The sequence below is a fragment of the Rhyacophila brunnea genome, unplaced genomic scaffold, assembly GCF_057557595.1.
Source record: "Rhyacophila brunnea isolate RB1 unplaced genomic scaffold, BYU_Rbru_1.0 scaffold_457, whole genome shotgun sequence".
Taxonomy (NCBI): Eukaryota; Metazoa; Arthropoda; class Insecta; order Trichoptera; family Rhyacophilidae; genus Rhyacophila; species Rhyacophila brunnea.
The window spans coordinates 1-23,478 of NW_028233128.1; the positions used below are offsets into that span (position 1 = coordinate 1).

The 23,478-nt window shown below is 45.5% G+C and overlaps 13 protein-coding genes across 13 annotated transcripts; 5 read left to right on the forward strand and 8 right to left on the reverse strand.

Annotated features, from left to right (window-relative positions):
* Positions 1-473: 473 nt before the first annotated feature.
* Positions 474-1,586, reverse strand: LOC147066597 (uncharacterized). The gene has a single exon (XM_085955117.1). The coding sequence runs from the start codon at positions 1,459-1,461 to the stop codon at positions 754-756; it is 708 nt and encodes a 235-aa protein (XP_085811243.1). The 5' UTR covers positions 1,462-1,586; the 3' UTR covers positions 474-753.
* Positions 1,587-3,229: 1,643 nt separating this feature from the next.
* Positions 3,230-3,695, reverse strand: LOC147066598 (histone H2B-like). The gene has a single exon (XM_085955118.1). The coding sequence runs from the start codon at positions 3,625-3,627 to the stop codon at positions 3,253-3,255; it is 375 nt and encodes a 124-aa protein (XP_085811244.1). The 5' UTR covers positions 3,628-3,695; the 3' UTR covers positions 3,230-3,252.
* Positions 3,696-3,865: 170 nt separating this feature from the next.
* On the forward strand, positions 3,866-4,443 carry LOC147066599 (histone H2A). The gene has a single exon (XM_085955119.1). It carries the CDS (start codon positions 3,940-3,942, stop codon positions 4,312-4,314), a length of 375 nt encoding a protein of 124 aa, XP_085811245.1. The 5' UTR covers positions 3,866-3,939; the 3' UTR covers positions 4,315-4,443.
* Positions 4,444-5,103: 660 nt separating this feature from the next.
* LOC147066600 (histone H3) lies at positions 5,104-5,717 on the reverse strand. The gene has a single exon (XM_085955121.1). The coding sequence runs from the start codon at positions 5,541-5,543 to the stop codon at positions 5,133-5,135; it is 411 nt and encodes a 136-aa protein (XP_085811247.1). The 5' UTR covers positions 5,544-5,717; the 3' UTR covers positions 5,104-5,132.
* Positions 5,718-5,977: 260 nt separating this feature from the next.
* LOC147066601 (histone H4) lies at positions 5,978-6,360 on the forward strand. The gene has a single exon (XM_085955123.1). The coding sequence runs from the start codon at positions 6,040-6,042 to the stop codon at positions 6,349-6,351; it is 312 nt and encodes a 103-aa protein (XP_085811249.1). The 5' UTR covers positions 5,978-6,039; the 3' UTR covers positions 6,352-6,360.
* Positions 6,361-8,397: 2,037 nt separating this feature from the next.
* LOC147066602 (uncharacterized) lies at positions 8,398-9,510 on the reverse strand. Its single transcript, XM_085955126.1, has one exon. It carries the CDS (start codon positions 9,383-9,385, stop codon positions 8,678-8,680), a length of 708 nt encoding a protein of 235 aa, XP_085811252.1. The 5' UTR covers positions 9,386-9,510; the 3' UTR covers positions 8,398-8,677.
* A 1,643-nt stretch (positions 9,511-11,153) lies between these two features.
* On the reverse strand, positions 11,154-11,617 carry LOC147066603 (histone H2B-like). Its single transcript, XM_085955122.1, has one exon. It carries the CDS (start codon positions 11,549-11,551, stop codon positions 11,177-11,179), a length of 375 nt encoding a protein of 124 aa, XP_085811248.1. The 5' UTR covers positions 11,552-11,617; the 3' UTR covers positions 11,154-11,176.
* A 3,215-nt stretch (positions 11,618-14,832) lies between these two features.
* Positions 14,833-15,410, forward strand: LOC147066604 (histone H2A). Its single transcript, XM_085955124.1, has one exon. The coding sequence runs from the start codon at positions 14,907-14,909 to the stop codon at positions 15,279-15,281; it is 375 nt and encodes a 124-aa protein (XP_085811250.1). The 5' UTR covers positions 14,833-14,906; the 3' UTR covers positions 15,282-15,410.
* A 660-nt stretch (positions 15,411-16,070) lies between these two features.
* LOC147066605 (histone H3) lies at positions 16,071-16,556 on the reverse strand. The gene has a single exon (XM_085955125.1). The coding sequence runs from the start codon at positions 16,508-16,510 to the stop codon at positions 16,100-16,102; it is 411 nt and encodes a 136-aa protein (XP_085811251.1). The 5' UTR covers positions 16,511-16,556; the 3' UTR covers positions 16,071-16,099.
* Positions 16,557-17,006: 450 nt separating this feature from the next.
* Positions 17,007-17,318, forward strand: LOC147066606 (histone H4). The gene has a single exon (XM_085955127.1). It carries the CDS (start codon positions 17,007-17,009, stop codon positions 17,316-17,318), a length of 312 nt encoding a protein of 103 aa, XP_085811253.1.
* Positions 17,319-19,364: 2,046 nt separating this feature from the next.
* LOC147066607 (uncharacterized) lies at positions 19,365-20,477 on the reverse strand. Its single transcript, XM_085955128.1, has one exon. It carries the CDS (start codon positions 20,350-20,352, stop codon positions 19,645-19,647), a length of 708 nt encoding a protein of 235 aa, XP_085811254.1. The 5' UTR covers positions 20,353-20,477; the 3' UTR covers positions 19,365-19,644.
* Positions 20,478-22,120: 1,643 nt separating this feature from the next.
* LOC147066608 (histone H2B-like) lies at positions 22,121-22,586 on the reverse strand. The gene has a single exon (XM_085955131.1). It carries the CDS (start codon positions 22,516-22,518, stop codon positions 22,144-22,146), a length of 375 nt encoding a protein of 124 aa, XP_085811257.1. The 5' UTR covers positions 22,519-22,586; the 3' UTR covers positions 22,121-22,143.
* Positions 22,587-22,756: 170 nt separating this feature from the next.
* LOC147066609 (histone H2A) lies at positions 22,757-23,334 on the forward strand. Its single transcript, XM_085955129.1, has one exon. The coding sequence runs from the start codon at positions 22,831-22,833 to the stop codon at positions 23,203-23,205; it is 375 nt and encodes a 124-aa protein (XP_085811255.1). The 5' UTR covers positions 22,757-22,830; the 3' UTR covers positions 23,206-23,334.
* The last annotated feature ends 144 nt before the right edge of the window (positions 23,335-23,478 follow it).

Genomic DNA, 23,478 nt, shown 5'->3' on the forward strand with positions numbered 1-23,478 from the left:
CTAATGATATCAAATCTAACCTAAGCAAATCAAACTTAACCTAATCAAATCAAACCTAACCTAATGAAATCAAACCTAACCTAACCTAACCAAATCAAACCTAACTCAATCAAATCAAACCTAACCTAATCAAATCAAACCTAACCTGATCAAATCAAACCTAACCTGATCACATCAAACCTAACTTAATCAAATCAAACCTAACTCAGTCAAATCAAACCTAACCTAATCAAATCAAACCTAACTTAATCAAATTAAACCTAACCTAATCAAATCAAATCAAACCTAACCTAACCTGATCAAATCAAACCTAACCTGATCACATCAAACCTAACTTAATCAAATCAAACCTAACTCAGTCAAATCAAACCTAACCAAATCAACAAAAAAAAAAAAAAATGAATTTAGTGTTAATTTTAAATTTTAGCTAGGTGAGTGAGTATTCGTCTTGACATAAGACAGTGTAATAATATTATGCAATTTACGTATGGAGTACCTATACGAATTGAATAAAGAAATAACGACGTATCTACGTGTTCGATATCAGTCGACACCTGAATTGTGTTGGTAGCCCTGAAAAGGGCTTTTGTTTCAATAAAATGCGAGCGAGCGCGTATTATTCATCTCCATCTCTATCCTCATTCATCTCGTCTACTGTCGTCGTCGTCATCCACCCGAGATACCCCCCTTCCCGGGCTGCCGTCGTCGCATCATCGTCATCGTGATGATTAGATTAGATTCGATCGCGGCTTCTTACTTCTTCGCAGCGGCTTTCTTCGCGGCGGGCTTCTTCGCAGCGGCCTTCTTGGGCTTAGGCGCCTTCGGCTTCTTGGTGGGCGGCTTGGCTGACTTCTTCGCCTTGGTGGGGGTCTTGGGCTTGGCGGCCTTCTTGGCGGCGGGGGCGGCCTTCTTGGGGGAGGCGGCTTTCTTGGCGGCTGCGGCCGATCTGGCCGCGGTTTCGAGAGGAGCCGACGACTTTCTCATGGCGGTCGCGGGCTTCTTCTTTGCGGCTGCGGCCGAAGACTTGCCTCCGCCGGCCGCGGCGCCCTTCTTCTCCTTGGATGAGGCAGGGCGCGATTTCTTCGCGGCGGGCTTCTTGCCAGAGGCGGAGCCGCCCGCAGATTTGGCCTTGCCGGCTTCCAGTTTGAACGAACCGGAGGCCCCCTTGCCTTTGGTCTGCACTAGGGCGCCGGATTCGACGGCACCCTTCAGGTATTTCTTGATGAATGGCGCCAGCTTGTCGGCGTCCACCTTGTAGTTGGCCGAGATGTATTTTTTGATCGCCTGCAGGGAGGATCCGGCGCGCTCTTTCAGCTCTTTGATGGCGCTGTTGACCATCTCAGAGGTCTTGGGATGCGTCGGCTTGACCTTGGGCTTCTTCGCGGCTTTGCCTGCTGCCGATTTCTTCGCGGGGGTAGAGGGCACCGGCGAAGCGGTGACGGGTGCTGCTGTATCTGCCATCTTTGCGTTATTCGATTGATTGAATAATAGAATGAAATATAATATTAAATTATATTATATTATATCGCGGCGTATATTCTGCTTGCTATCTATCTGTACGATGCGCTAGAGTGAAACGACTCGAACGGCTCGCGGATTGTATACGGCGAGAGCGAGACGGGTGCCGCAGTACCGATGTGCGAACGCCGCTCTCAGAGATGACGTTCGTCTAGATCGGCGATTTTAGTCACGAATTGCACCGGCATTTTTGCTTCGATCTCTCGATATTTTTCAATTTTTCGCAGCCGCCGCCCTAGCGAGGGGGTTCAGGGGTGGGCGGTTGCGCCGCCCACCGATCTGTCTGTCGTTTCAAAGCGGGCGAATGGTCGCGAGTCTGTCCTCGGGCTCGCGGGATGCGTTTCAAATTGGAATTGTGTCCGCGCGCGCACATAACGTGTCGGGAAAATGGCCGTAGATTCGTTAAAAATTATCAGATTCCGACGATCGAGCCTTCGTCCGGCGCGTCGATATACCTTCTCGCGTTTGCAATCGGCCGCGGGCCCCTGGCGCCCCCGCGGGCGTCGCGATCCGCCCCCGAGTCGGCCGGAGTTAGCACAAGACGATCGCGGCATACAAACATTACTGTATCGGGCGAAGACGACGGCGGCGGCCCCGCGGTGCTCGATGCAGTCGGCGGTGTTCACGAAGTTCTGCAGCAGGCGAGCAGACGGACGATGGTGCACGGTATCACGGTGCACGACGGTGAAGAAGGAAGCACGACACGAGAATAGAATGTTCAATTCGAATAATTAGTTACCTAACGATAGATTGCGATAGGTACGGCGCGATCGGTCGCTCGCTCGCTCACTGCGCCTCCCTCCCTCCCGCGATAGATAGATAGATAGATGGATGGATGGATGGATGGATAGTGTGAAGCGAAATATCGTAAATAAATAGTTAGTTAATTAATTAAATATGATAATATGATATAATATTATGGGTGCGTTTAATATGACCGATGCGAAGCATACATACGACAGAAATATGAGAGTAGAAAACCATAGCAACCGAAATCATCAATAACAACCGACAACAAAAATGTCATTATTTGTTACTATCAAGTACCTACCTATATGAAATCAAATATAAAGACATTGGAAGGAAGATCACTCTAAGATATCGATCGGGGATTCGGAATAAACTATTCCCTATTCCCTATTCCCGAATCCGTGTGTCATGTACGTATGTAACATAAAATCTATCGTACGATGCAAAATTATCCGATTCGCATTATTTATGTATCGCATATCGAAGGATCGATGAAATAACAAACAGATGTGTAATATCATGTTATGTAGGTACCTAAATCTAATGTGATGTTTTCTTTTTCAGATGCACGCACGCACGCATGCATTCCATGCACCTAAGATGTATGGATAATATTATTAATAGTATAATGATGACTTATTGTTGTATATTACTGAATAATAATAAAATTATTCACAGATACATCGATTCTTATTATTTTCCTATCATATCATATCATCCTTCGTGGCGGGCTCAGTTAGTTATCTAGTCTAGTTTATAATAATACGGTGTGTTGGATAGTGATATAATAATTATAAGCGTAGATGCAAGATAATTATTGTAACAAATATTCGTATTATTATTACAATAGGTGGGCGGTCAGTCGATTTATTTTTCCTGCCTGGCATAAATATTGATAGCGAAACATGCGATTCGATCAATTCGATTTGAAAATATTGGCGGCCCTTAAAAGGGCCTTTGCTTATAATTCTTTCTTCATGGACTTCACTTGGAGCTGGTGTATTTGGTGACTGCCTTTGTTCCTTCGCTGACGGCGTGCTTGGCGAGCTCTCCGGGCAGAAGGAGCCTGACGGCGGTCTGGATCTCCCTGCTGGTGATGGTGGAGCGCTTGTTGTAGTGGGCGAGGCGCGACGCTTCGGCGGCGATCCTCTCGAAGATGTCGTTGACGAAGCTGTTCATGATGCTCATCGCCTTACTGGAGATTCCGGTGTCGGGGTGCACCTGCTTGAGCACCTTGTAGATGTAGATTGCGTAACTCTCCTTCCTCCTCCTCTTTGTCTTCTTCTTGTCTCCCTTGGAGATGTTCTTCTGGGCTTTGCCGGATTTCTTGGCGGCCTTTCCGCTAGTCTTGGGCGGCATGATGATCGGCGACGGGTATTACGATAACGATAGATAGATTAGGTAGGTGCGCGGTGTCAATCGGCGGCGGTGGCTCGAATGAGAATGCCCGCGCAAACTTAGACTCGCTCTTTCAGGTCACTGTGTAGAGCGATCGGCGCGCGGCTTTGCAAGTCGCGTTATGAGCCGCACGTCTCCCGCTGCGGCCGCACCGCGCGCGATTCTAAAATAACGCAAAAAAAAGTTTTCAAGCAAACTTGACAAAGGACCGTCCGTCGATTCAGGTCGACGCTTCTTTCGCACAGTTAATTTTCAACACTACCCCGTCTCGCCATGTCTGGTCGCGGAAAAGGCGGTAAAGTCAAGGGAAAGGCAAAGTCTCGTTCGAATCGCGCTGGACTCCAGTTCCCCGTCGGTCGCATACACAGGCTCCTGCGCAAGGGAAACTACGCCGAGAGGGTGGGTGCCGGTGCGCCGGTGTACCTGGCCGCCGTCATGGAATACCTCGCCGCCGAAGTACTCGAGTTGGCGGGAAACGCGGCCCGCGACAACAAGAAGACCAGGATTATCCCTCGTCATTTGCAGCTCGCCATCCGCAACGACGAGGAGCTGAACAAGCTGCTCTCCGGCGTCACCATCGCCCAGGGAGGAGTGCTGCCCAACATCCAGGCGGTGCTCTTGCCCAAGAAGACTGAGAAGAAGGCGTAAAAAAAAAAATATAAAGATTACATGCATATTAATCCATCTATCGTCGTACAAAAGGCCCTTTTCAGGGCCGCCATTTTTATTCAAATTCGAGTGGTAGCGTATCCGTGTCGAGCTCGTTATTGTGTCTCATTATTCATCGACAGTAGGACATTATTGAAATTGTTATTATTATAGGTATTAGCGCAATACAGAGAGTACTGTCCATGTTACAATAAATGTTCTGCAAATTCAATATTTGAAAATACATCTAAAATAAAAAGTAGGTATATAATTTCGTAGTAATTCATGAGGAGATAGAGATGCGTCGATCTCTTGTTTGTTAAGAGTGGCGGTTTCAGTAGTTTAAATAGTTTTGTAGGATAATGATTGTGATATATGTACCTATTTATATAGGTGAGGAGCATCTATGTAAGATATGATAAGAGGCTGTTTAATTAATATTATGAGGGTAGATATTATTTGATGAATCTCACCTCACACGCGTTGCGTTATTATATTATATTATTAGGTGGTAAGTATATTTTATTTAATCGACTGTTCAATTGATCAATTACAACAGACGCAAAATTACTTACAAAACTATTTATCCAAAAATAGTGGAACACGCAGAATGATATTATATTATACTTACTTGGAAAATAGATAGCCAAGTAGGTAGTATAATAATATACTACTATTATTACAGGCACATAACGACCGATCGATCGCTCACGGATGCGTAAACATTCGAATGTCAAAAAATTTGCGGCCCTGAAAAGGGCCTTTTGTGATAGATAGATAGATGGGTATGATAACAATATTATTATTTTTTTTAATTTTTAAGCGCGTTCGCCGCGGATTCGTCTCGCCAGCTGGATATCCTTGGGCATGATGGTGACGCGTTTGGCGTGGATGGCGCAAAGGTTCGTGTCCTCGAATAGACCGACGAGGTACGCCTCGCTGGCCTCCTGCAGCGCCATGACGGCGGAGCTCTGGAAGCGCAGATCGGTCTTGAAATCTTGAGCGATCTCGCGCACCAGTCGCTGGAAGGGCAGCTTGCGGATGAGGAGCTCAGTGCTCTTCTGATAGCGACGGATCTCACGGAGAGCGACCGTACCGGGCCTGTAACGATGGGGCTTCTTCACGCCTCCTGTGGCCGGCGCGCTTTTCCTCGCGGCCTTCGTGGCGAGCTGTTTGCGGGGAGCTTTTCCGCCGGTGGATTTTCGGGCAGTCTGCTTGGTACGAGCCATGTCTTCTTCTTCAAAGTAGTAGGTTCTGAAACGAGCGTTCAACGAGGAGTGCGCGCGCGACCCTACTCGGTGACTTATATAGAGAGATCCGCTCGCTGCGATTGGTCGACGCGGTCGCCTTCGGCGGAACAGTGGGGGGTGATCACTTTCGTCGGCGTATCGTTTTGAGGTCGAAATATTGCCTGAAAGTTCATTTTTTTTTAAAATATCCTTTTTTATTCTATTCCGCAATTATTATTAATAGCCGTTATCTTTATTGCGCACTCGCTTTGCGCGAAATGCGCAGCACTGGGCGTGGTTGCGCCGCGGCGCGCCAGAGCGAGACGCACTCGCCCGCGCCTTGAATTCGCAAGGAAGGGAGCGAGACGTCGCATACGCGCGTCTATAAAAAGAGACGTCAGAAAATTAAAAGATTCATAATTCGTCTGGCGGCCGCAGTGAGCGCATCGCATCGTTTCGATTTTTGACATCATCCACTTTTTGACACGCATACAAGATGACCGGTCGCGGTAAAGGAGGAAAGGGATTGGGAAAAGGTGGCGCCAAGCGTCACAGGAAGGTTCTTCGCGATAACATCCAGGGCATCACGAAGCCTGCGATCCGTCGTCTGGCACGTCGCGGCGGAGTCAAGCGCATATCTGGCTTGATTTACGAAGAGACCCGAGGAGTCCTGAAGGTGTTCCTCGAGAACGTCATCAGGGACGCCGTCACCTACACGGAGCACGCGAAGAGGAAGACCGTCACCGCCATGGACGTCGTGTACGCCCTGAAGAGACAGGGTCGCACCCTGTACGGTTTCGGCGGCTAAGCTGGCCAATACGATACGATACCATCTCGTCTTGATACAATACAGACTGACTACTACAATATAATGATGGATGAGTGGGTTGGTTTTAATGCTATGCCCGCTTAACTATTATTATGTGAATATATCTATCTACTCGCATACAAACGGCCCTTTTCAGGGCCACCATGTCTATTTCGTTCGATCCGTTTGCATTCGTATAGTATCGCAGTAATAATGCATGCAGTGGTGTGTGCATAGAAGGGTGGAGGTGAAATACAATTTATTTTATACGTTTCTGAACTGAAAATATGTTTGATTTGCTTAGGTTAGGTTTGATTTTGACAGGTTAGATTTGATTTGATTAAGTTAGGTTAGATTTGGTTAGGTTAGGTTTGATTTCATTAGGTTAGGTTTGATTTGATTAGGTTAGGTTTGATTTGCTTAGGTTAGGTTTGATTTGCTTAGGTTAGGTTAGATTTGATATCATTAGGTTAGGTTTGATTTGGTTAGGTTAGGTTTGATTTGATTTGATTAGGTTAGGTTTGATTTGCTTAGGTTAGATTTGATTTGCTTAGGTTAGGTTTGATTTGATTAAGTTAGGTTTGATTTGATTAGGTTAGGTTTGATTTGATTAGGTTAGGTTTGATTTGCTTAGGTTAGATTTGATATCATTAGGTTAGGTTTGATTTGCTTAGGTTAGATTTGATATCATTAGGTTAGGTTTGGTTTGATTTGATTAGGTTAGGTTTGATTTGCTTAGGTTAGGTTTGATTTGATTAAGTTAGGTTTGATTTGATTAGGTTAGGTTTGATTTGATTAGGTTAGGTTTGATTTGCTTAGGTTAGATTTGATATCATTAGGTTAGGTTTGATTTGATTTGATTAGGTTAGGTTTGATTTGCTTAGGTTAGATTTGATATCATTAGGTTAGGTTTGGTTTGATTTGATTAGGTTAGGTTTGATTTGCTTAGGTTAGATTTGATATCATTAGGTTAGGTTTGATTTGGTTAGGTTAGGTTTGATTTGATTAGGTTAGGTTTGATTTGGTTAGGTTAGGTTTGATTTGATTAGGTCAGGTTTGATTTGGTTAGGTTTGATTGGGTTTGGTTTGATTTGATTATGTTAGGTTTGATTTGATCAGGTTAGGTTTGATTTGATTGGGTTAGGTTTGATTTGATTAAGTTAGGTTTGATTTGGTTAGGTTAGGTTAGGTTTGATTAGGTTAGGTTTGATTTGATTTGATTAGGTTAGGTTAGGTTTGATTTGATTAAGTTAGGTTTGATTTGATTAGGTTAGGTTTGATTTGATCAGGTTAGGTTTGATTTGATTGGGTTAGGTTTGATTTGATTAAGTTAGGTTTGATTTGGTTAGGTTAGGTTAGGTTAGGTTTGATTTGATTAGGTTAGGTTCGATTTGGTTAGGTTAGGTTATTAGGTTAGGTTTGATTTGGTTAGGTTAGGTAAACCTAACCTAACCTAACCAAATCAAACCTAACCTAACCAAATCAAACCTAACCTAATCTAATCAAACCTAACCTAACCAAATCAAACCTAACCTAATCAAATCAAACCTAACCTAACCAAATCAAACCTAACCTAATGATATCAAATCTAACCTAAGCAAATCAAACTTAACCTAATCAAATCAAACCTAACCTAATGAAATCAAACCTAACCTAACCTAACCAAATCAAACCTAACTCAATCAAATCAAACCTAACCTAATCAAATCAAACCTAACCTGATCAAATCAAACCTAACCTGATCACATCAAACCTAACTTAATCAAATCAAACCTAACTCAGTCAAATCAAACCTAACCTAATCAAATCAAACCTAACTTAATCAAATTAAACCTAACCTAATCAAATCAAATCAAACCTAACCTAACCTGATCAAATCAAACCTAACCTGATCACATCAAACCTAACTTAATCAAATCAAACCTAACTCAGTCAAATCAAACCTAACCAAATCAACAAAAAAAAAAAAAAATGAATTTAGTGTTAATTTTAAATTTTAGCTAGGTGAGTGAGTATTCGTCTTGACATAAGACAGTGTAATAATATTATGCAATTTACGTATGGAGTACCTATACGAATTGAATAAAGAAATAACGACGTATCTACGTGTTCGATATCAGTCGACACCTGAATTGTGTTGGTAGCCCTGAAAAGGGCTTTTGTTTCAATAAAATGCGAGCGAGCGCGTATTATTCATCTCCATCTCTATCCTCATTCATCTCGTCTACTGTCGTCGTCGTCATCCACCCGAGATACCCCCCTTCCCGGGCTGCCGTCGTCGCATCATCGTCATCGTGATGATTAGATTAGATTCGATCGCGGCTTCTTACTTCTTCGCAGCGGCTTTCTTCGCGGCGGGCTTCTTCGCAGCGGCCTTCTTGGGCTTAGGCGCCTTCGGCTTCTTGGTGGGCGGCTTGGCTGACTTCTTCGCCTTGGTGGGGGTCTTGGGCTTGGCGGCCTTCTTGGCGGCGGGGGCGGCCTTCTTGGGGGAGGCGGCTTTCTTGGCGGCTGCGGCCGATCTGGCCGCGGTTTCGAGAGGAGCCGACGACTTTCTCATGGCGGTCGCGGGCTTCTTCTTTGCGGCTGCGGCCGAAGACTTGCCTCCGCCGGCCGCGGCGCCCTTCTTCTCCTTGGATGAGGCAGGGCGCGATTTCTTCGCGGCGGGCTTCTTGCCAGAGGCGGAGCCGCCCGCAGATTTGGCCTTGCCGGCTTCCAGTTTGAACGAACCGGAGGCCCCCTTGCCTTTGGTCTGCACTAGGGCGCCGGATTCGACGGCACCCTTCAGGTATTTCTTGATGAATGGCGCCAGCTTGTCGGCGTCCACCTTGTAGTTGGCCGAGATGTATTTTTTGATCGCCTGCAGGGAGGATCCGGCGCGCTCTTTCAGCTCTTTGATGGCGCTGTTGACCATCTCAGAGGTCTTGGGATGCGTCGGCTTGACCTTGGGCTTCTTCGCGGCTTTGCCTGCTGCCGATTTCTTCGCGGGGGTAGAGGGCACCGGCGAAGCGGTGACGGGTGCTGCTGTATCTGCCATCTTTGCGTTATTCGATTGATTGAATAATAGAATGAAATATAATATTAAATTATATTATATTATATCGCGGCGTATATTCTGCTTGCTATCTATCTGTACGATGCGCTAGAGTGAAACGACTCGAACGGCTCGCGGATTGTATACGGCGAGAGCGAGACGGGTGCCGCAGTACCGATGTGCGAACGCCGCTCTCAGAGATGACGTTCGTCTAGATCGGCGATTTTAGTCACGAATTGCACCGGCATTTTTGCTTCGATCTCTCGATATTTTTCAATTTTTCGCAGCCGCCGCCCTAGCGAGGGGGTTCAGGGGTGGGCGGTTGCGCCGCCCACCGATCTGTCTGTCGTTTCAAAGCGGGCGAATGGTCGCGAGTCTGTCCTCGGGCTCGCGGGATGCGTTTCAAATTGGAATTGTGTCCGCGCGCGCACATAACGTGTCGGGAAAATGGCCGTAGATTCGTTAAAAATTATCAGATTCCGACGATCGAGCCTTCGTCCGGCGCGTCGATATACCTTCTCGCGTTTGCAATCGGCCGCGGGCCCCTGGCGCCCCCGCGGGCGTCGCGATCCGCCCCCGAGTCGGCCGGAGTTAGCACAAGACGATCGCGGCATACAAACATTACTGTATCGGGCGAAGACGACGGCGGCGGCCCCGCGGTGCTCGATGCAGTCGGCGGTGTTCACGAAGTTCTGCAGCAGGCGAGCAGACGGACGATGGTGCACGGTATCACGGTGCACGACGGTGAAGAAGGAAGCACGACACGAGAATAGAATGTTCAATTCGAATAATTAGTTACCTAACGATAGATTGCGATAGGTACGGCGCGATCGGTCGCTCGCTCGCTCACTGCGCCTCCCTCCCTCCCGCGATAGATAGATAGATAGATGGATGGATGGATGGATGGATAGTGTGAAGCGAAATATCGTAAATAAATAGTTAGTTAATTAATTAAATATGATAATATGATATAATATTATGGGTGCGTTTAATATGACCGATGCGAAGCATACATACGACAGAAATATGAGAGTAGAAAACCATAGCAACCGAAATCATCAATAACAACCGACAACAAAAATGTCATTATTTGTTACTATCAAGTACCTACCTATATGAAATCAAATATAAAGACATTGGAAGGAAGATCACTCTAAGATATCGATCGGGGATTCGGAATAAACTATTCCCTATTCCCTATTCCCGAATCCGTGTGTCATGTACGTATGTAACATAAAATCTATCGTACGATGCAAAATTATCCGATTCGCATTATTTATGTATCGCATATCGAAGGATCGATGAAATAACAAACAGATGTGTAATATCATGTTATGTAGGTACCTAAATCTAATGTGATGTTTTCTTTTTCAGATGCACGCACGCACGCATGCATTCCATGCACCTAAGATGTATGGATAATATTATTAATAGTATAATGATGACTTATTGTTGTATATTACTGAATAATAATAAAATTATTCACAGATACATCGATTCTTATTATTTTCCTATCATATCATATCATCCTTCGTGGCGGGCTCAGTTAGTTATCTAGTCTAGTTTATAATAATACGGTGTGTTGGATAGTGATATAATAATTATAAGCGTAGATGCAAGATAATTATTGTAACAAATATTCGTATTATTATTACAATAGGTGGGCGGTCAGTCGATTTATTTTTCCTGCCTGGCATAAATATTGATAGCGAAACATGCGATTCGATCAATTCGATTTGAAAATATTGGCGGCCCTTAAAAGGGCCTTTGCTTATAATTCTTTCTTCATGGACTTCACTTGGAGCTGGTGTATTTGGTGACTGCCTTTGTTCCTTCGCTGACGGCGTGCTTGGCGAGCTCTCCGGGCAGAAGGAGCCTGACGGCGGTCTGGATCTCCCTGCTGGTGATGGTGGAGCGCTTGTTGTAGTGGGCGAGGCGCGACGCTTCGGCGGCGATCCTCTCGAAGATGTCGTTGACGAAGCTGTTCATGATGCTCATCGCCTTACTGGAGATTCCGGTGTCGGGGTGCACCTGCTTGAGCACCTTGTAGATGTAGATTGCGTAACTCTCCTTCCTCCTCCTCTTTGTCTTCTTCTTGTCTCCCTTGGAGATGTTCTTCTGGGCTTTGCCGGATTTCTTGGCGGCCTTTCCGCTAGTCTTGGGCGGCATGATGATCGGCGACGGGTATTACGATAACGATAGATAGATTAGGTAGGTGCGCGGTGTCAATCGGCGGCGGTGGCTCGAATGAGAATGCCCGCGCAAACTTGACTTAGGATCATCCTTCAGTAGTTATGGGGCTCACATACGTTAAGCATTATCCCCTTCGTCTCTATTATTTGGTCGCTGGTGAAGGTTTCTCTGAATTTACGTGTGCGATTTTACTCCGGGTCTTGAGGAGACCCGTTTATTACGGGGTCTTGAAGAGACTCGTTCGGGTCTTGAGGAGACTCGGGTGAGGTTTATAGATCCTCTATATTATGGCAAGGGGTGTTGTTTTAAAAATGAATTTAATTTTTAATTTTTAATCTTAGTTAAAAATGAGAAAAGTTTTCAACTAATGATAGATATAAGTCTTTTAGGCCTTCACACTCGAGCCACAGCCTGGACCCCCGTCACTACCGTCCGAGTTTCTGCCCATCAGCCGATCATCAACCGCCAAAGGCCAACGGCGGTATTGCCTTTTTGCTTGGAGACGTCAGAGGAGGAGGAGTTTGAGTGTAGCTTCGGGACATCGGAATCATGCACGGGGCGGAGTTCATCGTTGAGAGTCCGCCGCGCCAGCTCATTGTCCCATCCAGTTTTAGCGGGCTCGCCAGCACGCCATCTCAGGAGGCCTGTCATGTTCGTTACGAAGCGTACACCACACCAGTCCAAGCGAATGAAGTCGAAGAAGAAGAAGAAGAATAGAAAAACGATAACCAGTCGTTTTGGGATGTTAAGCCCATCATGATTGCTCATCAAAATTTGAGCCGCGGTGGGGTGAAAAACTCCGGGAGTGTTTGTGAGACCCTCCCGGCCAAAAACCCTGCCGCTGTGATTTGCATCTGTAAACTTTATTGTAAAAAGAACAGGTTAGTAAAAGGAAGGAAAAGGTTGCGGTCTATGTGTTCGAGAGAGGTGTCATCTAGTACGGGTCTTGGGCTGCTATTCTCCAGTCATCCATCTGTGTGGGCTGTTGAGGCCAATTGACGCTCGACTCAGAGTTTTGAGGGCGTTTCGCGGCAGCTCGAGACTGTGGATAGAGAGGGGCAGCTTTGGATCTGTAATCAGATTTCAGATTTGGGTCTCGAGTTTATTAGGCTTCGTCCTTGCGCTTTGGATGACCCTCAATCGCTCGCTCTGGTTTTGAGGGCGGATTTGGCTTGAGTTGGTCAGGTCATGGCAGCTGGGGCTGAAAGCATAGAGGCAGCTTTGGATCTGGAAAAGAAATGGTGGTTAGTTCGGTTTTCTTTTTTTGGGTCGAATCTGCTTTGACTTGTTGGGACCTGATTTCAGCCTTCTTAGTATGGTCCTGGGTCTGTCGTGTTCCATAATGGTGTTTTCGTCGTAATCCTTAAGGCTTTTAATAGTTGGGTTTGGGTGATTGTCTAGCGATGCATAAAATTTTGTAGTCAGTTTGCCAATGTGCTCTTCTAGCGTTTCCACTTCTAGGTCTCTGTGCAGGGTTGTGCCTCGAACGTAGTTTGGGGCGCCTGTAATTGCTCTTAGGACTACGTTTTGTACTATTTGGAGTTTTTTGGTGAGGTTTGGGCTACCGTGTGCCCATATGGGGCATGCATACGTCATTATAGGTCTAATTATTGCTGAGTGTAAGAGCAGTTTGCCTCTCGTTGAGACTTTACTGCGGCTGCCTAGCATTGGGAGTAGTCTGGCTTTGATTATTCTAGCTTCTCTATTTTTGAAGTTGATATGTTTAGTGAAAGTAAGATGCTGATCTAGGTGGAGTCCTAAGTACTTAACTGAGTCAGACCATGGGATAGTCTTCTTGTCCATGACTAGGCTATTTCTGTTTTTGCAGTGTCTATCATATTTGTGGCGGAAAATAATTGCTGCGCTTTTGCTAGCGTTTACTTTGATGCGCCACTTGTTGCACCATTTCACTATTTTATTGGCTGCTGACTGGACTAATTTAGTGGCTTGGTTAAGTCTGATTGATCTAGCTAGGATTGCTGTGTCATCTGCGTATTGTGCGACTATGCAGGATCTTGCGGTGGTGTTGGTTGGGATAGGTATATCTCTGGTGTATAAGTTATATAAAATGGGTGCTAGTACGGATCCTTGGGGGACCCCTGCTTTAGCATATCTAATGGAGGATTTGATACCGTGGTATTTGACAGAGAACTGTCTCCGGGTTAGGAAGGAGTTTAGGATCTTGATCATTGGTAGGTCAACTTCCGCTCTGGAGAGCTTGATGATCAATCCCTCGATCCACACCTTGTCGAATGCCTTCGCTATGTCCAGGAACAGTCCTACGGTGAATTTGTGGTGGTTGAATGCATCTTTAATGTATTCTGTGGTGCGTAACAGCTGGTGTAATGTGGAGTGGCCTTTTCTAAAACCATGCTGTACATCTGGTATGAGATTTTTCTCATCTATAATGATTTGAAGTCTTGATTTTATTGCTCTTTCTAGTATTTTACTCATTGTTGGGAGTAAGCTAATTGGCCTGTGGTTCTCTGGGAGCTTTAAGTTCTTGCCAGGTTTTGGCAGAAGGATGATATCGGCATTTTTCCATGAATCAGGGAAATAGTGCTGTTCTAAGCAGGAGTTGAGTATATTGGTGAGGTACTCAACGCCAGTGTCTGGGAGCATTTTGAGGGTACGGTTGCTAATTCCGTCTAGGCCAGGGGCTTTGCGGTTTCTAAGTCGCTTGATTAGAATTTCTGTTTCGTCTATAGAGACGGCTATCATTGGTGACGGTGGAGGACTAGGTGTTGCATTTACTAAGGCTCTGGCTTCTCTATTAATTGATTTTATGCGTTGTCTTTCGTTGTTGTATTGAGGGTCAGAGTCAGAGTCTGAATCTGTGTCCGTGTATGAGTCTGAGTCATAATCCGCGTCTGAGTCTGCTATTGGATTTGGAGTGAATTGATCCTCAATACTGTCCGCGAACAGTTCGCATTTGCCTTGGGTGGTGTAAACTGGGCCACTTGGCCCAGTTAGTGGCGTTATTGGACATTTTTTGGTCCTCAGGATTTTAGATAGTGACCAGTAGGGGTGGCTGCCCTTTACTAGGTCCTGGAGTTTTTTAACCCAAGTTTCCTCGGAAAAGTTCCTGATCTCTTTTGCCCGCGCAAACTTAGACTCGCTCTTTCAGGTCACTGTGTAGAGCGATCGGCGCGCGGCTTTGCAAGTCGCGTTATGAGCCGCACGTCTCCCGCTGCGGCCGCACCGCGCGCGATTCTAAAATAACGCAAAAAAAAAAAAAGAAGTTTTCAAGCAAACTTGACAAAGGACCGTCCGTCGATTCAGGTCGACGCTTCTTTCGCACAGTTAATTTTCAACACTACCCCGTCTCGCCATGTCTGGTCGCGGAAAAGGCGGTAAAGTCAAGGGAAAGGCAAAGTCTCGTTCGAATCGCGCTGGACTCCAGTTCCCCGTCGGTCGCATACACAGGCTCCTGCGCAAGGGAAACTACGCCGAGAGGGTGGGTGCCGGTGCGCCGGTGTACCTGGCCGCCGTCATGGAATACCTCGCCGCCGAAGTACTCGAGTTGGCGGGAAACGCGGCCCGCGACAACAAGAAGACCAGGATTATCCCTCGTCATTTGCAGCTCGCCATCCGCAACGACGAGGAGCTGAACAAGCTGCTCTCCGGCGTCACCATCGCCCAGGGAGGAGTGCTGCCCAACATCCAGGCGGTGCTCTTGCCCAAGAAGACTGAGAAGAAGGCGTAAAAAAAAAAATATAAAGATTACATGCATATTAATCCATCTATCGTCGTACAAAAGGCCCTTTTCAGGGCCGCCATTTTTATTCAAATTCGAGTGGTAGCGTATCCGTGTCGAGCTCGTTATTGTGTCTCATTATTCATCGACAGTAGGACATTATTGAAATTGTTATTATTATAGGTATTAGCGCAATACAGAGAGTACTGTCCATGTTACAATAAATGTTCTGCAAATTCAATATTTGAAAATACATCTAAAATAAAAAGTAGGTATATAATTTCGTAGTAATTCATGAGGAGATAGAGATGCGTCGATCTCTTGTTTGTTAAGAGTGGCGGTTTCAGTAGTTTAAATAGTTTTGTAGGATAATGATTGTGATATATGTACCTATTTATATAGGTGAGGAGCATCTATGTAAGATATGATAAGAGGCTGTTTAATTAATATTATGAGGGTAGATATTATTTGATGAATCTCACCTCACACGCGTTGCGTTATTATATTATATTATTAGGTGGTAAGTATATTTTATTTAATCGACTGTTCAATTGATCAATTACAACAGACGCAAAATTACTTACAAAACTATTTATCCAAAAATAGTGGAACACGCAGAATGATATTATATTATACTTACTTGGAAAATAGATAGCCAAGTAGGTAGTATAATAATATACTACTATTATTACAGGCACATAACGACCGATCGATCGCTCACGGATGCGTAAACATTCGAATGTCAAAAAATTTGCGGCCCTGAAAAGGGCCTTTTGTGATAGATAGATAGATGGGTATGATAACAATATTATTATTTTTTTTAATTTTTAAGCGCGTTCGCCGCGGATTCGTCTCGCCAGCTGGATATCCTTGGGCATGATGGTGACGCGTTTGGCGTGGATGGCGCAAAGGTTCGTGTCCTCGAATAGACCGACGAGGTACGCCTCGCTGGCCTCCTGCAGCGCCATGACGGCGGAGCTCTGGAAGCGCAGATCGGTCTTGAAATCTTGAGCGATCTCGCGCACCAGTCGCTGGAAGGGCAGCTTGCGGATGAGGAGCTCAGTGCTCTTCTGATAGCGACGGATCTCACGGAGAGCGACCGTACCGGGCCTGTAACGATGGGGCTTCTTCACGCCTCCTGTGGCCGGCGCGCTTTTCCTCGCGGCCTTCGTGGCGAGCTGTTTGCGGGGAGCTTTTCCGCCGGTGGATTTTCGGGCAGTCTGCTTGGTACGAGCCATGTCTTCTTCTTCAAAGTAGTAGGTTCTGAAACGAGCGTTCAACGAGGAGTGCGCGCGCGACCCTACTCGGTGACTTATATAGAGAGATCCGCTCGCTGCGATTGGTCGACGCGGTCGCCTTCGGCGGAACAGTGGGGGGTGATCACTTTCGTCGGCGTATCGTTTTGAGGTCGAAATATTGCCTGAAAGTTCATTTTTTTTTAAAATATCCTTTTTTATTCTATTCCGCAATTATTATTAATAGCCGTTATCTTTATTGCGCACTCGCTTTGCGCGAAATGCGCAGCACTGGGCGTGGTTGCGCCGCGGCGCGCCAGAGCGAGACGCACTCGCCCGCGCCTTGAATTCGCAAGGAAGGGAGCGAGACGTCGCATACGCGCGTCTATAAAAAGAGACGTCAGAAAATTAAAAGATTCATAATTCGTCTGGCGGCCGCAGTGAGCGCATCGCATCGTTTCGATTTTTGACATCATCCACTTTTTGACACGCATACAAGATGACCGGTCGCGGTAAAGGAGGAAAGGGATTGGGAAAAGGTGGCGCCAAGCGTCACAGGAAGGTTCTTCGCGATAACATCCAGGGCATCACGAAGCCTGCGATCCGTCGTCTGGCACGTCGCGGCGGAGTCAAGCGCATATCTGGCTTGATTTACGAAGAGACCCGAGGAGTCCTGAAGGTGTTCCTCGAGAACGTCATCAGGGACGCCGTCACCTACACGGAGCACGCGAAGAGGAAGACCGTCACCGCCATGGACGTCGTGTACGCCCTGAAGAGACAGGGTCGCACCCTGTACGGTTTCGGCGGCTAAGCTGGCCAATACGATACGATACCATCTCGTCTTGATACAATACAGACTGACTACTACAATATAATGATGGATGAGTGGGTTGGTTTTAATGCTATGCCCGCTTAACTATTATTATGTGAATATATCTATCTACTCGCATACAAACGGCCCTTTTCAGGGCCACCATGTCTATTTCGTTCGATCCGTTTGCATTCGTATAGTATCGCAGTAATAATGCATGCAGTGGTGTGTGCATAGAAGGGTGGAGGTGAAATACAATTTATTTTATACGTTTCTGAACTGAAAATATGTTTGATTTGCTTAGGTTAGGTTTGATTTTGACAGGTTAGATTTGATTTGATTAAGTTAGGTTAGATTTGGTTAGGTTAGGTTTGATTTCATTAGGTTAGGTTTGATTTGATTAGGTTAGGTTTGATTTGCTTAGGTTAGGTTTGATTTGCTTAGGTTAGGTTAGATTTGATATCATTAGGTTAGGTTTGATTTGGTTAGGTTAGGTTTGATTTGATTTGATTAGGTTAGGTTTGATTTGCTTAGGTTAGATTTGATTTGCTTAGGTTAGGTTTGATTTGATTAAGTTAGGTTTGATTTGATTAGGTTAGGTTTGATTTGATTAGGTTAGGTTTGATTTGCTTAGGTTAGATTTGATATCATTAGGTTAGGTTTGATTTGCTTAGGTTAGATTTGATATCATTAGGTTAGGTTTGGTTTGATTTGATTAGGTTAGGTTTGATTTGCTTAGGTTAGGTTTGATTTGATTAAGTTAGGTTTGATTTGATTAGGTTAGGTTTGATTTGATTAGGTTAGGTTTGATTTGCTTAGGTTAGATTTGATATCATTAGGTTAGGTTTGATTTGATTTGATTAGGTTAGGTTTGATTTGCTTAGGTTAGATTTGATATCATTAGGTTAGGTTTGGTTTGATTTGATTAGGTTAGGTTTGATTTGCTTAGGTTAGATTTGATATCATTAGGTTAGGTTTGATTTGGTTAGGTTAGGTTTGATTTGATTAGGTTAGGTTTGATTTGGTTAGGTTAGGTTTGATTTGATTAGGTCAGGTTTGATTTGGTTAGGTTTGATTGGGTTTGGTTTGATTTGATTATGTTAGGTTTGATTTGATCAGGTTAGGTTTGATTTGATTGGGTTAGGTTTGATTTGATTAAGTTAGGTTTGATTTGGTTAGGTTAGGTTAGGTTTGATTAGGTTAGGTTTGATTTGATTTGATTAGGTTAGGTTAGGTTTGATTTGATTAAGTTAGGTTTGATTTGATTAGGTTAGGTTTGATTTGATCAGGTTAGGTTTGATTTGATTGGGTTAGGTTTGATTTGATTAAGTTAGGTTTGATTTGGTTAGGTTAGGTTAGGTTAGGTTTGATTTGATTAGGTTAGGTTCGATTTGGTTAGGTTAGGTTATTAGGTTAGGTTTGATTTGGTTAGGTTAGGTAAACCTAACCTAACCTAACCAAATCAAACCTAACCTAACCAAATCAAACCTAACCTAATCTAATCAAACCTAACCTAACCAAATCAAACCTAACCTAATCAAATCAAACCTAACCTAACCAAATCAAACCTAACCTAATGATATCAAATCTAACCTAAGCAAATCAAACTTAACCTAATCAAATCAAACCTAACCTAATGAAATCAAACCTAACCTAACCTAACCAAATCAAACCTAACTCAATCAAATCAAACCTAACCTAATCAAATCAAACCTAACCTGATCAAATCAAACCTAACCTGATCACATCAAACCTAACTTAATCAAATCAAACCTAACTCAGTCAAATCAAACCTAACCTAATCAAATCAAACCTAACTTAATCAAATTAAACCTAACCTAATCAAATCAAATCAAACCTAACCTAACCTGATCAAATCAAACCTAACCTGATCACATCAAACCTAACTTAATCAAATCAAACCTAACTCAGTCAAATCAAACCTAACCAAATCAACAAAAAAAAAAAAAAATGAATTTAGTGTTAATTTTAAATTTTAGCTAGGTGAGTGAGTATTCGTCTTGACATAAGACAGTGTAATAATATTATGCAATTTACGTATGGAGTACCTATACGAATTGAATAAAGAAATAACGACGTATCTACGTGTTCGATATCAGTCGACACCTGAATTGTGTTGGTAGCCCTGAAAAGGGCTTTTGTTTCAATAAAATGCGAGCGAGCGCGTATTATTCATCTCCATCTCTATCCTCATTCATCTCGTCTACTGTCGTCGTCGTCATCCACCCGAGATACCCCCCTTCCCGGGCTGCCGTCGTCGCATCATCGTCATCGTGATGATTAGATTAGATTCGATCGCGGCTTCTTACTTCTTCGCAGCGGCTTTCTTCGCGGCGGGCTTCTTCGCAGCGGCCTTCTTGGGCTTAGGCGCCTTCGGCTTCTTGGTGGGCGGCTTGGCTGACTTCTTCGCCTTGGTGGGGGTCTTGGGCTTGGCGGCCTTCTTGGCGGCGGGGGCGGCCTTCTTGGGGGAGGCGGCTTTCTTGGCGGCTGCGGCCGATCTGGCCGCGGTTTCGAGAGGAGCCGACGACTTTCTCATGGCGGTCGCGGGCTTCTTCTTTGCGGCTGCGGCCGAAGACTTGCCTCCGCCGGCCGCGGCGCCCTTCTTCTCCTTGGATGAGGCAGGGCGCGATTTCTTCGCGGCGGGCTTCTTGCCAGAGGCGGAGCCGCCCGCAGATTTGGCCTTGCCGGCTTCCAGTTTGAACGAACCGGAGGCCCCCTTGCCTTTGGTCTGCACTAGGGCGCCGGATTCGACGGCACCCTTCAGGTATTTCTTGATGAATGGCGCCAGCTTGTCGGCGTCCACCTTGTAGTTGGCCGAGATGTATTTTTTGATCGCCTGCAGGGAGGATCCGGCGCGCTCTTTCAGCTCTTTGATGGCGCTGTTGACCATCTCAGAGGTCTTGGGATGCGTCGGCTTGACCTTGGGCTTCTTCGCGGCTTTGCCTGCTGCCGATTTCTTCGCGGGGGTAGAGGGCACCGGCGAAGCGGTGACGGGTGCTGCTGTATCTGCCATCTTTGCGTTATTCGATTGATTGAATAATAGAATGAAATATAATATTAAATTATATTATATTATATCGCGGCGTATATTCTGCTTGCTATCTATCTGTACGATGCGCTAGAGTGAAACGACTCGAACGGCTCGCGGATTGTATACGGCGAGAGCGAGACGGGTGCCGCAGTACCGATGTGCGAACGCCGCTCTCAGAGATGACGTTCGTCTAGATCGGCGATTTTAGTCACGAATTGCACCGGCATTTTTGCTTCGATCTCTCGATATTTTTCAATTTTTCGCAGCCGCCGCCCTAGCGAGGGGGTTCAGGGGTGGGCGGTTGCGCCGCCCACCGATCTGTCTGTCGTTTCAAAGCGGGCGAATGGTCGCGAGTCTGTCCTCGGGCTCGCGGGATGCGTTTCAAATTGGAATTGTGTCCGCGCGCGCACATAACGTGTCGGGAAAATGGCCGTAGATTCGTTAAAAATTATCAGATTCCGACGATCGAGCCTTCGTCCGGCGCGTCGATATACCTTCTCGCGTTTGCAATCGGCCGCGGGCCCCTGGCGCCCCCGCGGGCGTCGCGATCCGCCCCCGAGTCGGCCGGAGTTAGCACAAGACGATCGCGGCATACAAACATTACTGTATCGGGCGAAGACGACGGCGGCGGCCCCGCGGTGCTCGATGCAGTCGGCGGTGTTCACGAAGTTCTGCAGCAGGCGAGCAGACGGACGATGGTGCACGGTATCACGGTGCACGACGGTGAAGAAGGAAGCACGACACGAGAATAGAATGTTCAATTCGAATAATTAGTTACCTAACGATAGATTGCGATAGGTACGGCGCGATCGGTCGCTCGCTCGCTCACTGCGCCTCCCTCCCTCCCGCGATAGATAGATAGATAGATGGATGGATGGATGGATGGATAGTGTGAAGCGAAATATCGTAAATAAATAGTTAGTTAATTAATTAAATATGATAATATGATATAATATTATGGGTGCGTTTAATATGACCGATGCGAAGCATACATACGACAGAAATATGAGAGTAGAAAACCATAGCAACCGAAATCATCAATAACAACCGACAACAAAAATGTCATTATTTGTTACTATCAAGTACCTACCTATATGAAATCAAATATAAAGACATTGGAAGGAAGATCACTCTAAGATATCGATCGGGGATTCGGAATAAACTATTCCCTATTCCCTATTCCCGAATCCGTGTGTCATGTACGTATGTAACATAAAATCTATCGTACGATGCAAAATTATCCGATTCGCATTATTTATGTATCGCATATCGAAGGATCGATGAAATAACAAACAGATGTGTAATATCATGTTATGTAGGTACCTAAATCTAATGTGATGTTTTCTTTTTCAGATGCACGCACGCACGCATGCATTCCATGCACCTAAGATGTATGGATAATATTATTAATAGTATAATGATGACTTATTGTTGTATATTACTGAATAATAATAAAATTATTCACAGATACATCGATTCTTATTATTTTCCTATCATATCATATCATCCTTCGTGGCGGGCTCAGTTAGTTATCTAGTCTAGTTTATAATAATACGGTGTGTTGGATAGTGATATAATAATTATAAGCGTAGATGCAAGATAATTATTGTAACAAATATTCGTATTATTATTACAATAGGTGGGCGGTCAGTCGATTTATTTTTCCTGCCTGGCATAAATATTGATAGCGAAACATGCGATTCGATCAATTCGATTTGAAAATATTGGCGGCCCTTAAAAGGGCCTTTGCTTATAATTCTTTCTTCATGGACTTCACTTGGAGCTGGTGTATTTGGTGACTGCCTTTGTTCCTTCGCTGACGGCGTGCTTGGCGAGCTCTCCGGGCAGAAGGAGCCTGACGGCGGTCTGGATCTCCCTGCTGGTGATGGTGGAGCGCTTGTTGTAGTGGGCGAGGCGCGACGCTTCGGCGGCGATCCTCTCGAAGATGTCGTTGACGAAGCTGTTCATGATGCTCATCGCCTTACTGGAGATTCCGGTGTCGGGGTGCACCTGCTTGAGCACCTTGTAGATGTAGATTGCGTAACTCTCCTTCCTCCTCCTCTTTGTCTTCTTCTTGTCTCCCTTGGAGATGTTCTTCTGGGCTTTGCCGGATTTCTTGGCGGCCTTTCCGCTAGTCTTGGGCGGCATGATGATCGGCGACGGGTATTACGATAACGATAGATAGATTAGGTAGGTGCGCGGTGTCAATCGGCGGCGGTGGCTCGAATGAGAATGCCCGCGCAAACTTAGACTCGCTCTTTCAGGTCACTGTGTAGAGCGATCGGCGCGCGGCTTTGCAAGTCGCGTTATGAGCCGCACGTCTCCCGCTGCGGCCGCACCGCGCGCGATTCTAAAATAACGCAAAAAAAAGTTTTCAAGCAAACTTGACAAAGGACCGTCCGTCGATTCAGGTCGACGCTTCTTTCGCACAGTTAATTTTCAACACTACCCCGTCTCGCCATGTCTGGTCGCGGAAAAGGCGGTAAAGTCAAGGGAAAGGCAAAGTCTCGTTCGAATCGCGCTGGACTCCAGTTCCCCGTCGGTCGCATACACAGGCTCCTGCGCAAGGGAAACTACGCCGAGAGGGTGGGTGCCGGTGCGCCGGTGTACCTGGCCGCCGTCATGGAATACCTCGCCGCCGAAGTACTCGAGTTGGCGGGAAACGCGGCCCGCGACAACAAGAAGACCAGGATTATCCCTCGTCATTTGCAGCTCGCCATCCGCAACGACGAGGAGCTGAACAAGCTGCTCTCCGGCGTCACCATCGCCCAGGGAGGAGTGCTGCCCAACATCCAGGCGGTGCTCTTGCCCAAGAAGACTGAGAAGAAGGCGTAAAAAAAAAAATATAAAGATTACATGCATATTAATCCATCTATCGTCGTACAAAAGGCCCTTTTCAGGGCCGCCATTTTTATTCAAATTCGAGTGGTAGCGTATCCGTGTCGAGCTCGTTATTGTGTCTCATTATTCATCGACAGTAGGACATTATTGAAATTGTTATTATTATAGGTATTAGCGCAATACAGAGAGTACTGTCCATGTTACAATAAATGTTCTGCAAATTCAATATTTGAAAATACATCTAAAATAAAAAGTAGGTATATAATT

Excerpts from the sequence above, each read along its gene's own strand:
- LOC147066597 (XM_085955117.1), bottom strand. The coding sequence starts at position 1,461 with ATGGCAGATACAGCAGCACCCGTCACCGCTTCGCCGGTGCCCTCTACC.
- LOC147066598 (XM_085955118.1), bottom strand. The coding sequence starts at position 3,627 with ATGCCGCCCAAGACTAGCGGAAAGGCCGCCAAGAAATCCGGCAAAGCC.
- LOC147066599 (XM_085955119.1), top strand. The coding sequence starts at position 3,940 with ATGTCTGGTCGCGGAAAAGGCGGTAAAGTCAAGGGAAAGGCAAAGTCT.
- LOC147066600 (XM_085955121.1), bottom strand. The coding sequence starts at position 5,543 with ATGGCTCGTACCAAGCAGACTGCCCGAAAATCCACCGGCGGAAAAGCT.
- LOC147066601 (XM_085955123.1), top strand. The coding sequence starts at position 6,040 with ATGACCGGTCGCGGTAAAGGAGGAAAGGGATTGGGAAAAGGTGGCGCC.
- LOC147066602 (XM_085955126.1), bottom strand. The coding sequence starts at position 9,385 with ATGGCAGATACAGCAGCACCCGTCACCGCTTCGCCGGTGCCCTCTACC.
- LOC147066603 (XM_085955122.1), bottom strand. The coding sequence starts at position 11,551 with ATGCCGCCCAAGACTAGCGGAAAGGCCGCCAAGAAATCCGGCAAAGCC.
- LOC147066604 (XM_085955124.1), top strand. The coding sequence starts at position 14,907 with ATGTCTGGTCGCGGAAAAGGCGGTAAAGTCAAGGGAAAGGCAAAGTCT.
- LOC147066605 (XM_085955125.1), bottom strand. The coding sequence starts at position 16,510 with ATGGCTCGTACCAAGCAGACTGCCCGAAAATCCACCGGCGGAAAAGCT.
- LOC147066606 (XM_085955127.1), top strand. The coding sequence starts at position 17,007 with ATGACCGGTCGCGGTAAAGGAGGAAAGGGATTGGGAAAAGGTGGCGCC.
- LOC147066607 (XM_085955128.1), bottom strand. The coding sequence starts at position 20,352 with ATGGCAGATACAGCAGCACCCGTCACCGCTTCGCCGGTGCCCTCTACC.
- LOC147066608 (XM_085955131.1), bottom strand. The coding sequence starts at position 22,518 with ATGCCGCCCAAGACTAGCGGAAAGGCCGCCAAGAAATCCGGCAAAGCC.
- LOC147066609 (XM_085955129.1), top strand. The coding sequence starts at position 22,831 with ATGTCTGGTCGCGGAAAAGGCGGTAAAGTCAAGGGAAAGGCAAAGTCT.